The sequence below is a fragment of the Myripristis murdjan genome, chromosome 7, assembly GCF_902150065.1.
Source record: "Myripristis murdjan chromosome 7, fMyrMur1.1, whole genome shotgun sequence".
Lineage (NCBI taxonomy): Eukaryota > Metazoa > Chordata > Actinopteri > Holocentriformes > Holocentridae > Myripristis > Myripristis murdjan.
In genome coordinates this window covers 2,752,506-2,764,431 of record NC_043986.1, presented here as the reverse complement: position 1 = coordinate 2,764,431, position 11,926 = coordinate 2,752,506, and the positions used below count along the sequence as shown (strand labels likewise).

Here is an 11,926-nt window from a genome sequence, read left to right as displayed (position 1 = left end):
AGTAAGCTAAAACTGATAAAAAAAACTATTTGAGGTCCACTATGTCTCAGGACAGGCTTTGCAGTCTCGCCATGTTGTCAATTGAAAGTCAGTTGGCTAGAAAGCTAGACTTCAGAGACTTGATCAGTGACTTTGCTAGCCAGAAGGCTCGGCGCTGGGCTCTTGGTGAGTCAGGCTGAACAAGGGCCAGTTGTGACAACTGGCATGGCTATATGGAGATGGATGGATGGAGAAATTCCCTGTCAACTTTATTTTCTTGTGTGCAGTTATGTTCAACAATCTGCTGTTTTCATTGTTTTAAGATGATGCTTTAATTTTGATTGAAAAGTTAATATATATTTAAGTTTGTTTGCTTTTCTTTTTTTTTTTAAATCCTTCATAAATGTTAAGAGAGTTTGCCATTTGGAGAGTTTAAAATAAAAATACATTGAGACTGTAAAAGATGGACTTGAGCACATTTTTATGGTGGCTTTTAATCTTGCATCACATAGTGAACTGCATACTGTATGCAGACTTGAGTGTACAAATCACCTGCAGTAAATTATTGTGCTTGCACTATTATTGAACTACAAAAAGCAAGACAGTTGAAAGCCTTTCATTTGAGTTATGTAAAGCTTTTGATGGGACACTTAGGTCCTGGAGATGTGGTGACAATCGCTGTGCCGAGGGGGCCCAATTGATTTTTTTTTCATGGGGCCCAAAATTCCTGGCGGCGCCCCTGAATATGAGCCTGCTTTCTGGTCCTCGTCAGCACATGTGCAGCTGAGTTCTGGAGTAACTGAAGGTGTGAGATACTCTTTTTGGGGAGACCAGAAAGCAGGGCATTACAATAATCTAAACGACTGGAGCACAACTAAAAGTATGCATTAGCACCTCTGTGCTGGCCAGAGAGAGAAACGGGCGCACTCTGGCTATGTTCTTAAGATGATAGAATCCTATCTTTGTTATACTTCTAATATGTGGAATAAAATCAAGCTCAAAACCTCTGTTTTGTCCTGGTTGAGCTGTAGGAAGTTCTCTGCCATCCATGACTTTATATCTAAAATACAATTTAAAAGGGTATCAATAGGTCCTGTGTCATCAGGAGACACGGCAATGTAGAGCTGTGTATCGTCAGCGTAGCTGTGAAAACTGATGCCGTGTCTCCTGATGATGTCCCCAAGGGGAAGCATGTAAAGATTAAAAAGTATTGGACCTAAAATTGAACCTTGGGGCACCCCACACCTCATTCCATGGCTCCGGGAATAACATGTATCCAAACGAAAAACCGGCGATCTGTGAGATAGGAATACAGTTTTTTTCAATTGCTTACACACATTTTCAAAGCTCTGTGTCTTTTTCTCAAAACTTTACACACAAATCCAACTACTGCTCACACAAAATGCAAAATGCGCCCTATCTACTGCAAAATGAAACACAGTATTCAAAATATTGTAAACACATCTCAAAAGCAAGCATTTGTCTCACATCACAAACACATTTCCCATTGTATCACATACTTGTGTATATCATTTACACACTGTTGCTCTAAATCTAAAGCTCTTTTGTTTCTATGGATTTTCTTGATATATTGCCATATAAGAGTGAAAATATAGTAGCATGCAAAAAGAAATCAACACAAGCAATAATGGAACCAAAAATATTTAATTTTCTGAATAAGTCAGTTGCTGTTGTGGATGCAGCATTGTACAGCATCAAAGCAAAGTACACCAACCATCACATATGGAGGAGAGAGTGTGTGTGTGTGTGTGTGTGTGTGTGTGTGTGTGTGTGTGTGTGTGTGTGTGTGTGTGTGTGTGTGTGTGTGTGTGTGTAACTGCCGGTTCGGGGTGAAGCGCTCAGCAGAGACAGACGGTACCCCACATCTTGACCAATCACGTGCGGTTTTCGCAGAAAAAAAAAAATTCGGCTCCTGGAAAAAAAAAAAAAAAAAAAACACAGCTCCCAATCAGGAGCCGGTCCGTTCGCAAACGACCCATCACTGTTCCAAAGCGTCCTCCACGAACCTGGACTCGTCGTCCTCTGCGTCTTCGTCTGACTCCCCTGGCTCTCTGCATTGTTATCCATTGTTCAAGACAGATAATTTTATAGGCCTATGTCAAGGAGTGATTGGTTGGTGTTCAGTAAAGCAATTATTGTTTACACATGTGAGGACAGAGTCTGAGGCGCTGATGAATAAGTGTGGCATCTAGACTGGTTGTGTTTGAAATGGGAAATCAAGTTACTTCCTGATAGATTTTTGTGTGTTAGCTAGAGAATTGTGTGTATTGATTTGCAAAAAGTGAATAGCTAAATTGAAAACTGTGTCAAGGCTGAGAATTAGTTTATGGTTTTGCTGATTTGAAGTGAAGTTGTGAGGTTTGAGTGAAAGAGTTTAGAAATAGTGTGATATATAAAGGTTTTGTGTGTAAGCAATTGAAAAAAACTGTAAAACCAGTTAAAGACAGTACCAGAGAGGCCCACCAGGTTTCTGAGTCTGTTTAATAAAATGTGGTGATCTACTGTATCAAAAGCAGCGCTTAGGTCCAGTAGCACCAGGACTGAGTTGATGGGACACTTAGGTCCTGGAGATGTGGTGACAATCGCTGCGCCGAGGGGGCCCAATTGATTTTTTTTTCATGGGGCCCAAAATTCCTGGCGGCGCCCCTGCTCAGGGAATATCTCTTTTAAAGCAGCATCCCATTCAATAATGTTCCAATTTGTTTTAATGATACTTTTGATCTTCTGTGCTTCTGTGCTATATTTAGTGATGAAGTGGACTCTCTCAGAGGTCTCTCTCATAGGTTTCCTTTGTAAAAGCACATCCCTCTCTAGAGTCGCTGCTCTGGAGCTGGCTCCTTTAACTACCTCTGTCTTGTACCCTCTCTCTAGGAAGCGGGATTCCATTTCTGTACTTTTCTCTTCATAGTCATTAGTCTGATCACAGATGCGGCGTAGCCTCTGAAATTGGCCAAATGGGATATTATCTTTTAAGGATTTGGTGTGAAAGCTATCCAAACCTAGCTGGCCCTATCATGTCTTAGAAATTATGTTTTGTTTTGTTAAGTTTTGTTCTTGTGTCTTCCTGTTTTATTCTGAAATCCCACTCTCTTCTTGTTTCAGGTCATTTGCCCTTCCCCTTGTGTGTATCCCAATGGTCTGATTGTCTGCCACACCCTGATTGTTTCCACCTGTTTCCCATTACCTTGTGTGTGTGTGTGTGTGTGTGTGTGTAGATATAGATATAGATATAGATATAGAAGAGAAGCACTGACATCCTGAATAAAACATGAAGCTCAAAAGCACAGCAGGTAAATAATATGTAATGTAGAATCTTGTTACAAAAATATTGTTGAGTTCATTTTGTTAGGAAATCCATTCATTCATGTCAGCAGGATTATGTCGTTTCTATAATGCCACGAACATCTCTGAAAGCCAAATGAAAGTGACTTAGGTTTCCATGTCGTTGATGAAGTCTTCTCCAAAGTCGATGATCCGTCTCAGGACGCTCAGAATCAGAGAATCAACATCATCGTTTATGTTGATTTCTTCACTGTAGTTCTTCACAGGAATGATGTAGTTCATTGGAATTCCCACCAACTGACTGAATTTCTCCATCTAAGTTTAAAGTAACAAAAGGAACAGCTTGAATAATTCATTCATCAGGCTCTGATGTGTGATGTAAGTGTTCCCTTAATTTTTTTGAGCAATAAATAAATGAATAAAATCTCTATACCATCTATCATAAAATTACTAGTAGAAACTCACTTTCTCCTTCAGGTACTTGCTCTTATAGACATTCTTCAGATCTTTCTGGATCTCTGGGCAGGCTAAATCAATTCTGGTGATGACGGCCAGCTGGGGAATTCCTGCAGATACACAACAGGAAACTGTTCAGTCCTTTAAGAATACAGTTTTCAAGGTAACACTGACTAATCTCAATGCACCACAGCTTTACACACAAACTAATGAACATCCTGATGTTTGCTCTTACCCAGCTCACTGGCCATCCTTCTTATTTGCTTTATCTTCTTCACAAAATTCTCAGTCAGTTGAGCTGCTGTGTCAGCAGGTACAACACACACCAGAACATGAACTTTGTCATTTAGAGTTGGTTCTGCGTTGTAATACTGACTGTCAGATGACAGTTTAGATGCAGGATTGAACTAGAAAACAATGGAAAATCCATTTAAGTAATGATGTGAACAGAATTTTCATTAAATATTTTTGTCAGCAAAGAGGCTTTCATCTCAAAGCTGTGATGAGTTAATTTTACCGGGTAACCATCTTTCACATGTCCCTTCAAGGCCAGTTTGATGTCCTCTGGTTGGACTCCTCTGTCCTCCTTCATCTCAAGACCCATAGTGTCATTGAAGACAAAAGGGTAAAAGTCTCCGGGCTGTCCTTTTTGGATTTTGTAGGTTTTATACTATAAAACACAGAGATGGCAGTGCTGATGTTATGATAATGCTATGGTGTGGTGGGCATAGACATTTTTTTGATTTTCAAAATGTCCCCTGCTGTAGTACTGTGACTATAGTAGCTCCTTGATTATCTAACCCCCAGTGTCACAGAGTGACTGGTCAACCACAATGACCATTTCCATTTTTTTTTTCTCCTTCCCACTCCAAGCTGTGCCCTACTCTGCTGTAGCCTTCAGCACAGCATCCTGCTGATCTGATTGTGCTGTTACAGTTTTGTCCTCCAGCAAATTGTTCAGTTATTCATTGTTTTTTTTGTTGTGTGTGTGTGTGTGTGTGTGTGTGTGTGTGTGTGTGTGAGCCAATAAACAACTGTATTCTTACTATTAGGTTTAAATGTTTGTCCTGTGTTTTAAAGTTTTGTAGCACAAAAGTTTTTGCAAACACGTTGATAGTCTATTTCATTAAATAGATTTTTTTCCTCCAAATGGTCTGGTTTGGATAATCGAGGTTCTGCTGTAGTTGCAGTGAGGCACTGTAGCCATACTTGGTTTCCACTTTAGAGATGTGGCTGTTGTTTGGTTTATCTGTACAATAAAAGGCATTCATACCTTCTTGGTGAAACTTGCACTGGCATTTGCCTCGACCAAAGATCTGCCTGTGATTCTGCCTCGTAGGGCGTTGTCAACAGAGTAGATGAAACTGGATTTTCCAGCTCCAACTGGACCATGAACCAGGATTCTCAGATGCTGGACGTCTTTGTAGGGTTTGTAATTCCTCACGTACTGCAGCTCTGTGTCTTTGTGTCTGTTTAACAAAGAAAAGACTTCAGATCATATCAGCTTAGATTAGATTAGACTTTGAAGGAATTAGACTTTAAAGAATAATTTTTTGGCAAAAAATTATTTTTACAGTGGAGGACAGAGGACTGCAGTCTTCTGCTGGGTTGGTTGATATGCTCTTGTCTGATCCAAACTGGTCAGACAGTCGCTGATGTTACTTTAATAAGCAGAAGGGTCATTTTCAGGGGCCAGAAGGGACCTGATGGAGTAAGAGCGAGTATCGCTGCAAGCCAGGGGTAAATATTGACCATCATGTCAGTATTAAATAATTAGGTTAAAAATGAGTCAGTATGCTACAATGTGGTTTTTTTAAATGTTTATTTACAGTTTATTTAAGCCATCTGAGTCATGGTGTTGAATAATGTTTTTGCAGACCACTGTGATGTCACAGTAAAGGTGACATTTGCTCTTTTGGATATAAAATGTCATGACTTCATCATTTTATCCTATTTGACATTTGAGTGAATCTTAATCAGTTCATGAAAATATTCCCACAAGGCATTCCTGAGGTATCGTGTTCATGAGAATGGGACGTGCATACGGACAGATGAACAAACAAACCGAAAACATAACATTTTAGGACATGCATTTTAGGCCATCGCTAATATTGAGATATTGATTTGGTGCAAAAATCCCACCAAAATCGACAAATAACCTCCTCACTAAATTGGCCGTATCTCAAAAAGTATCCATCCAAGCAAACGAAAATTTTACAGTGTGCCTACTGGATAAATAAGGGACAACCGGTGAAAATTTCAGAATGTTTTAAGAGCCAAGTGTGTGGGATGTCCTGAAAACTTGTTGAAATGACATGGAATGACCCTTTATTTGAGACGCCGAACGTTGGGAGAAACAGTCACTAAACACAGTGTTGCACAGTTTCTGTCATTTTGAAAAGAGTAAAACACAGAGAGCGCCACACAGACATTAGTTTGGTACTTACTCCCATGGTATTTCCCTCCATGGCTTCCTAAAAGCTGAGAAATAAATTGCACATGTTGGTTAAGACGTCAGCAGTGTTTCACAGAGACATCATGCAGGCATTTGTCATTCTCTGTGAGTGATCATTTAATCAAGATTGAATTTTAAAATGTGTCTTACTAGGAGATGGTGGTGGTGGTTCAGGTTTGGAAGAAGAACGTCCCATTGCTAGAAAATAACACATGTAAAACTTATATATTACAGCTTAAGGAACAATTTATTCATTGCCTAAAATCAAACTGTAAATATAAATTTGAGGGCTCTAGTTTCGCAGACCAGGCGAGGCGGGGGCGTAGCGCAGATGCGCTTCGCCTACTGGGTGTGGCCAGGCGGATTTTGCAAGTTTGGCACGCCGTGCTCGGTGGCGCAAATACTCCGCCGTCCCTCCTACCGGCGGAAGGGAGGAGAGAAGGCGTGGAGTGGGTTTGACACAGCCGATTCACATTTAACCAATCAAATGAGCCCCTGTACTCGCCTTTAAAATGCGCTGCGCGAAGGCGTAATGAAAGTTTACACAACTGACATGGAGGTCACGGAGCCCAGGAGACCGGCGCGGAGCTCAGGAGACCGGCGAGCAGTGCGGACATGTCACCAAACCTCACAGGCAGGCTTCCGGAATGTCAGACACATGAACAATGCAATAAATACCGAAAAAAAACACTATTCAATGCTACGATCACAATCAGCACATACATATATCTCCATATCAACTGTCCCGTCACAGCTGATGTCAGATCAAAGGAGATTGGCACCGTTTGTGCTGATTGTGAGGTTTTGGTGATGCGCGCCTGTCAGCCAAACTTCGACTGCGCCGGCTCCGCTCCGCCTTGCGCTGAAAGTAGACGTGGTTTCAGACGGCGAGCTTTTGGCGCACCTCGGCGAAGCCTTTTGGCACGAAACTGTCACTGCGCCAAGCCGAATCTGTCGGCACCTCCCCCCGCTGCGCCGGCACTCCCATCTCGGCGCACCTCAGTCTGCGAAACTTGCAAACCGTCCGCCCCTCGCGTTTCGCTGGTCGAAACTAGCTCTGCACGGGGTTCGCCTCACTGCGCCACCCTCCGCTGCGCCGGGAAACTAGAGCCCTGAGACTTAATAACTTGTTTGAAAAAGTTGAATATTTCAAGTTCTTACACTTTAAGCTCAAAATGAGTTGAGAGTATCATGGCTTTGTGCATTATCATATACAGTATATGGTACAACATGAAAATATTTATTTAGAGATTAGATAAATCTAACATTAAAATAACAATTTATAAATAAAATAAAAGCATCTGCAGTTTTGGTTTAATTTTGTGAGATATAGGTGTTAAAATATTCAGAAATTCAAATAAACTCTTAAAGCCAAGTTAATAAAAGTCACTGATTCAAATGAATTAAAGTCTGACAAAAAAAAGTTTCTCTTACCTCTAAATATGAAAGCCATACCAGTTTTCAAATCACCACCGACACTGAAAATGAAAATCAAAGAAGCAGCTTAAAGAAATGATCTGCTGTGTCCAGGTGTCTCTTCATGTTTGAAATGATCCCATTTCCTCAGTGACTGAAGGTATTAATCACTGCATTAATATGAAGACAAAACACTGAATTCTAACAATACAGGACACTACAGGAAAACCTCTTTCAGTCAGAACGCCCTGTCTACTAAAGGGACTGCAATTTGGAACACATTACCCTCATCCATAAAGGAGTGTCCCACTCTGACCACTTTCAAGAGCCACCTGAAGGTGTGGCTCAGAGCCAACCAAACGTGCAATCACCTCTAACGCTTCTACCGCATGCTGTTACTGTACTGCTCTATGTTTTAACACATATTTGTAATGTACTGTAATGCTGTATGTGTCTACGCTTTAATACTTACTTGAAATGTATTGCTTTATGTTTTTACGTTTTCTTGTAATGTAACATCAACCTGCCTAGAGGACTCCAGATGGAAATTAGCCCTTGGGCTACAATCTGGCATATTTACATGTACATTGGTACATGTTCATTAATGTGCATTGTCCTGACTTCTAAATAAATAGATAAATAAACAATAGAAACAACAGTACATGTCTGTTTTACTACAAAACCTGAGGAGAACAAACTGAGAAAAAACCAACCTGCTGTCGAGCCGGGAGAGAGTGCAGGGAGTGGTGGAAACAATAAAGTTTTGATCATGTTTTGATTTGCCCTCTCACACTGCGGTGAAAAGCCTCATGATTGACAAGAAATCCCCCAGTTTCTTGTTTGGTAACATCCCATGATCATCTGACTTTTAGTTTCACTTCTACCTATTTATCTATTTCACTTCTATCTATCTAAATCTATTTCACTGCAGAATGAAATGACTCTCACACTGAGAGTAAAACTAAAGGTGAGTGTCAACAAAGGAGGGCAAAGGAATATTTGGTGAAAAAAAACAAAATTTAAACACATGAACACACAGAAATTCAAACACTCATGTCTATACAGATGCAGATGTGCACAGATTAAACAAAAAATTAAATTATTATTATAATAATGATAGTTAAAATCTTAAGTTTCAGAACGTGCACTCTTAAAATGTATTCATGCTACAGCAGCCATATTACTTAAAAAGTTCATTTAGATTTTATGAAGTGTGGTTGTATGTGGTACTTGTCCATAGTCAGTTTATTAAATTAAAATACCAGCAGCAGATGGCGGTCGGCACGCCCCAGTTTGGAGAACCTGGAGCAGAAGTCTGGCAATGTGCTGTTGTGGATGTGGGCAGACGCAAAATATATTTTAGCCACTTTAAAAAAAAGGCACAAATTAAAATTATAGCTGCTGCGCAGTGATCAGTCAGATCCGGGCATTTTTAGGCAATTCTAAGCAACAAGCAGAGGAATATGAACTTAAATACAAACTGAACTGATTGACACACCTGGTAAGAAAGGGGCAGGACACAGGCCTGGAGGGGACAGATGATTGGCCAAAACACAACAAAGACATGCAACATGGAGGCGGGGCTAATGAGACAATGCAGGGCAGATGTGAGGACAAACAAGCTGACAAGACTATGGAGGAACAATAGGGACAAAATGAACACAGCAGACTAAAATATAATAAACATTATAGCTGCTGTGCAGCAATGGTCGGGGCCAGGCAAGTTTAGGCAATTCTGAGCAACAAGAAGAGAGTAGGAAGATGAAAAGAAAGGTGGCATTCTTATGTGCATTTTATATCAGCTGAGACTTGAACTCACAGTTTCTGGCATAAAGGACAATGCTCTATCTCACTGAGCTAATTGGCAAGTGTCATTTCATGTGAGGCTTCACAAATTGACTAAGCCAGTCACATGATAGCAGCTGCCTATGCATGGAAAGGCAGATTTCAAACCACTGTAAAATAAATAAATAAGTCATCAAGACAAAAATCTGACAATGATGATCTGGAATGGGACTGGACCTTTGTGCAAAGTTTGGTGAGTTTTCGCACGTGGGAATGCTGCACAAGCTGAGGCTTGAACTCACAGTCTTTGACACCGAGGCCTGGCCTCTATCTCACTGAGCTAAAACTTCACGTGCAGCTTCACAGACTGACTGAGCAAATCACTGACCTGCAGGACAGCAGCCAGCCATGCATGGAAAGGCAGATTTTAAACAGCTGTCAAATATTCAGCTATAAAGACAAAAACCTGAAAATACACATATTGCATCTAGACAGCATGGAGATGTTGATCATTTGTTTTTAACAATGATTGATTTGCTCCGTAAGTGAAAAACTGATGTTTAAAAATGCCATTCTTGCATTGACTCCAATTGTTCACATGAGAGCAAAATTCAAAATGCTGTCAAAAATTGAGTTTTTGAGATAAAATTCGGAAATTTGCCACACGTCATCTACCATGACTCTAGAATTTGTCCATTTTTTTCATGAACATTGAAGATTTATTTAGCAAGAATTTGCAGGTATATGTTTACAGTACCATTTACAGTCAAACATTTTGATGCACTGTAGGCTCAATTTTTGATAAATTAAAAATCTGAGAAACAACCTGTAGTGTAATTTGCCATAGGCCCATGGGTTTTATGAACCATGGGCCCCTTTGCCTGACCTGGGGGGGCCCCTGGGCCCTTGCTGGAAAAAATAAATAATTTCACCATTTACCATTAATATTTGTGACTTCCTTTTTATCTTACCTAAATGACAAGATAGAAGAGAAAAAGGAGAGATACGCGAGAGTGACGAGCTGGATCAGCTGGAGAGGTCAAGAAATGAAGCCGGTACGGCCCGGTCAACGTCTTGGGCCGTCAAATGTCTACAAGACGACCTGGAAAACACCTGGCAGAAAGCTGATTTCTCACCTGTGAAGAAAGAAGAGCTGAACAAGATCCTCCGTGAATTTTATGGAGCTTTAATTTGTATAATAAAGTGCTGCAGCGGAGTCAGCACCACGGACAGTACCCGCTGGCAGAGGCAGATTCAGCACCACGGACAGTACCTGTAAGATTTTCCACAGAGATGTGCAGCTATAACTTTGTTCTTGTTATTAATGTGTTAATGTCATCAGCTATTAATTAGCCTATTAATCATTATTAATTTGTTTAGTCTTTATGAGTTTCCTAGGCCATTGATTTAATTAATTTGTCAATTTGTTTGCATCTGTACATTGAAATGAACATTTAATAAATCAACACATCTGTGAAAACTGTTGTCTTTATTTCAGAGGTAAATTGCTAACAGCCTGAAAAGGTGATTCTAAAACTCTGTTCAGCCTTAATGTGACTGCTTACTGTCCTTACGTTTGCTGCTTAGCCACATTAATCGGAGCTGACGTTAACTTGGAGTGACCCCAATAATATTGATGTTAGTCTTATACACAGTCATACTTTTCAATTTTGACCATTTCAAAGCTTATCTTCCCCATAAAATAGTCAGTGTTTCATATTTCATATTTTCCCATTAACTGAATATGGCCACCTGAGACACTTTTAAAGGCTTACAGTGCAGCAACAAAAAATGGCACAGACATGGGGTCAACATTTTTGGAAAGCTCTTGACCTCTACTATCATACCCGATGGCAAACCAATAGGGGGCGCCACTGACTAGTTTCAAAACATGGAAAAAAACATGATTTCACTATCTTAAGAAAAAAAAAAAAAAATCTGACCAAACCAAAACATGTTAGAACTACAAAACCTATGGCGCAGGACACCTCTGTGTGTTGCAACTCCGCGCAGATTGTAGTTCTGGTACGCCTCTTCCGGGTTAGGGAATAAGTTGTGAAATTAGGTTTAGAAAACATACATACGGTAGTTTTTCAACAGCAAAAGTATAACCTTAACATGTAGCCTATGTTTATATCATGAGTAAAGATGTGTTATGAAAAAAAAACAACAAAAAAATTCATCTTTAGTGCTATTTTTGACGTGTTTCCACAGTTTTTCCACCCACTCTGTTTCACTCACTGAAAGGATGGTGTTCAATGGCGTAACATATCAGCATATTATAATCTTCTTTTAAGAAGATTTGACAGCTTTCATGCACTTTATTGATGAAAGTTGTCAAATCAGACACGTCGCTGATTAGGATTATGGGTAATGTAGTGCTTCTCCGTGATATGACATCGCATATAAAACGTGTTTTCTTAAAATAAAGTTGATATTATACGGGACTTGTGGACTCGGCAGAAGCACATGCCATCGTTACACAACCTCATAGCTCGTGGTAAGTCTGCCTTGGATGGTTAGGTTATGGCT

General features: G+C 40.1%; 1 protein-coding gene across 1 annotated transcript; it reads right to left on the bottom strand.

The window, feature by feature from the left end:
• Positions 1-3,392: 3,392 nt before the first annotated feature.
• Positions 3,393-6,389, bottom strand: LOC115362221 (interferon-induced protein 44-like). Its single transcript, XM_030056069.1, has 7 exons — positions 6,344-6,389; positions 6,186-6,219; positions 5,012-5,207; positions 4,256-4,408; positions 3,974-4,145; positions 3,748-3,848; positions 3,393-3,597 (listed from the first exon to the last, which is right to left on the bottom strand). Exons 1-7 carry the CDS (start codon positions 6,387-6,389, stop codon positions 3,430-3,432), a joined length of 870 nt encoding a protein of 289 aa, XP_029911929.1. The 3' UTR covers positions 3,393-3,429.
• Positions 6,390-11,926: the final 5,537 nt, after the last annotated feature.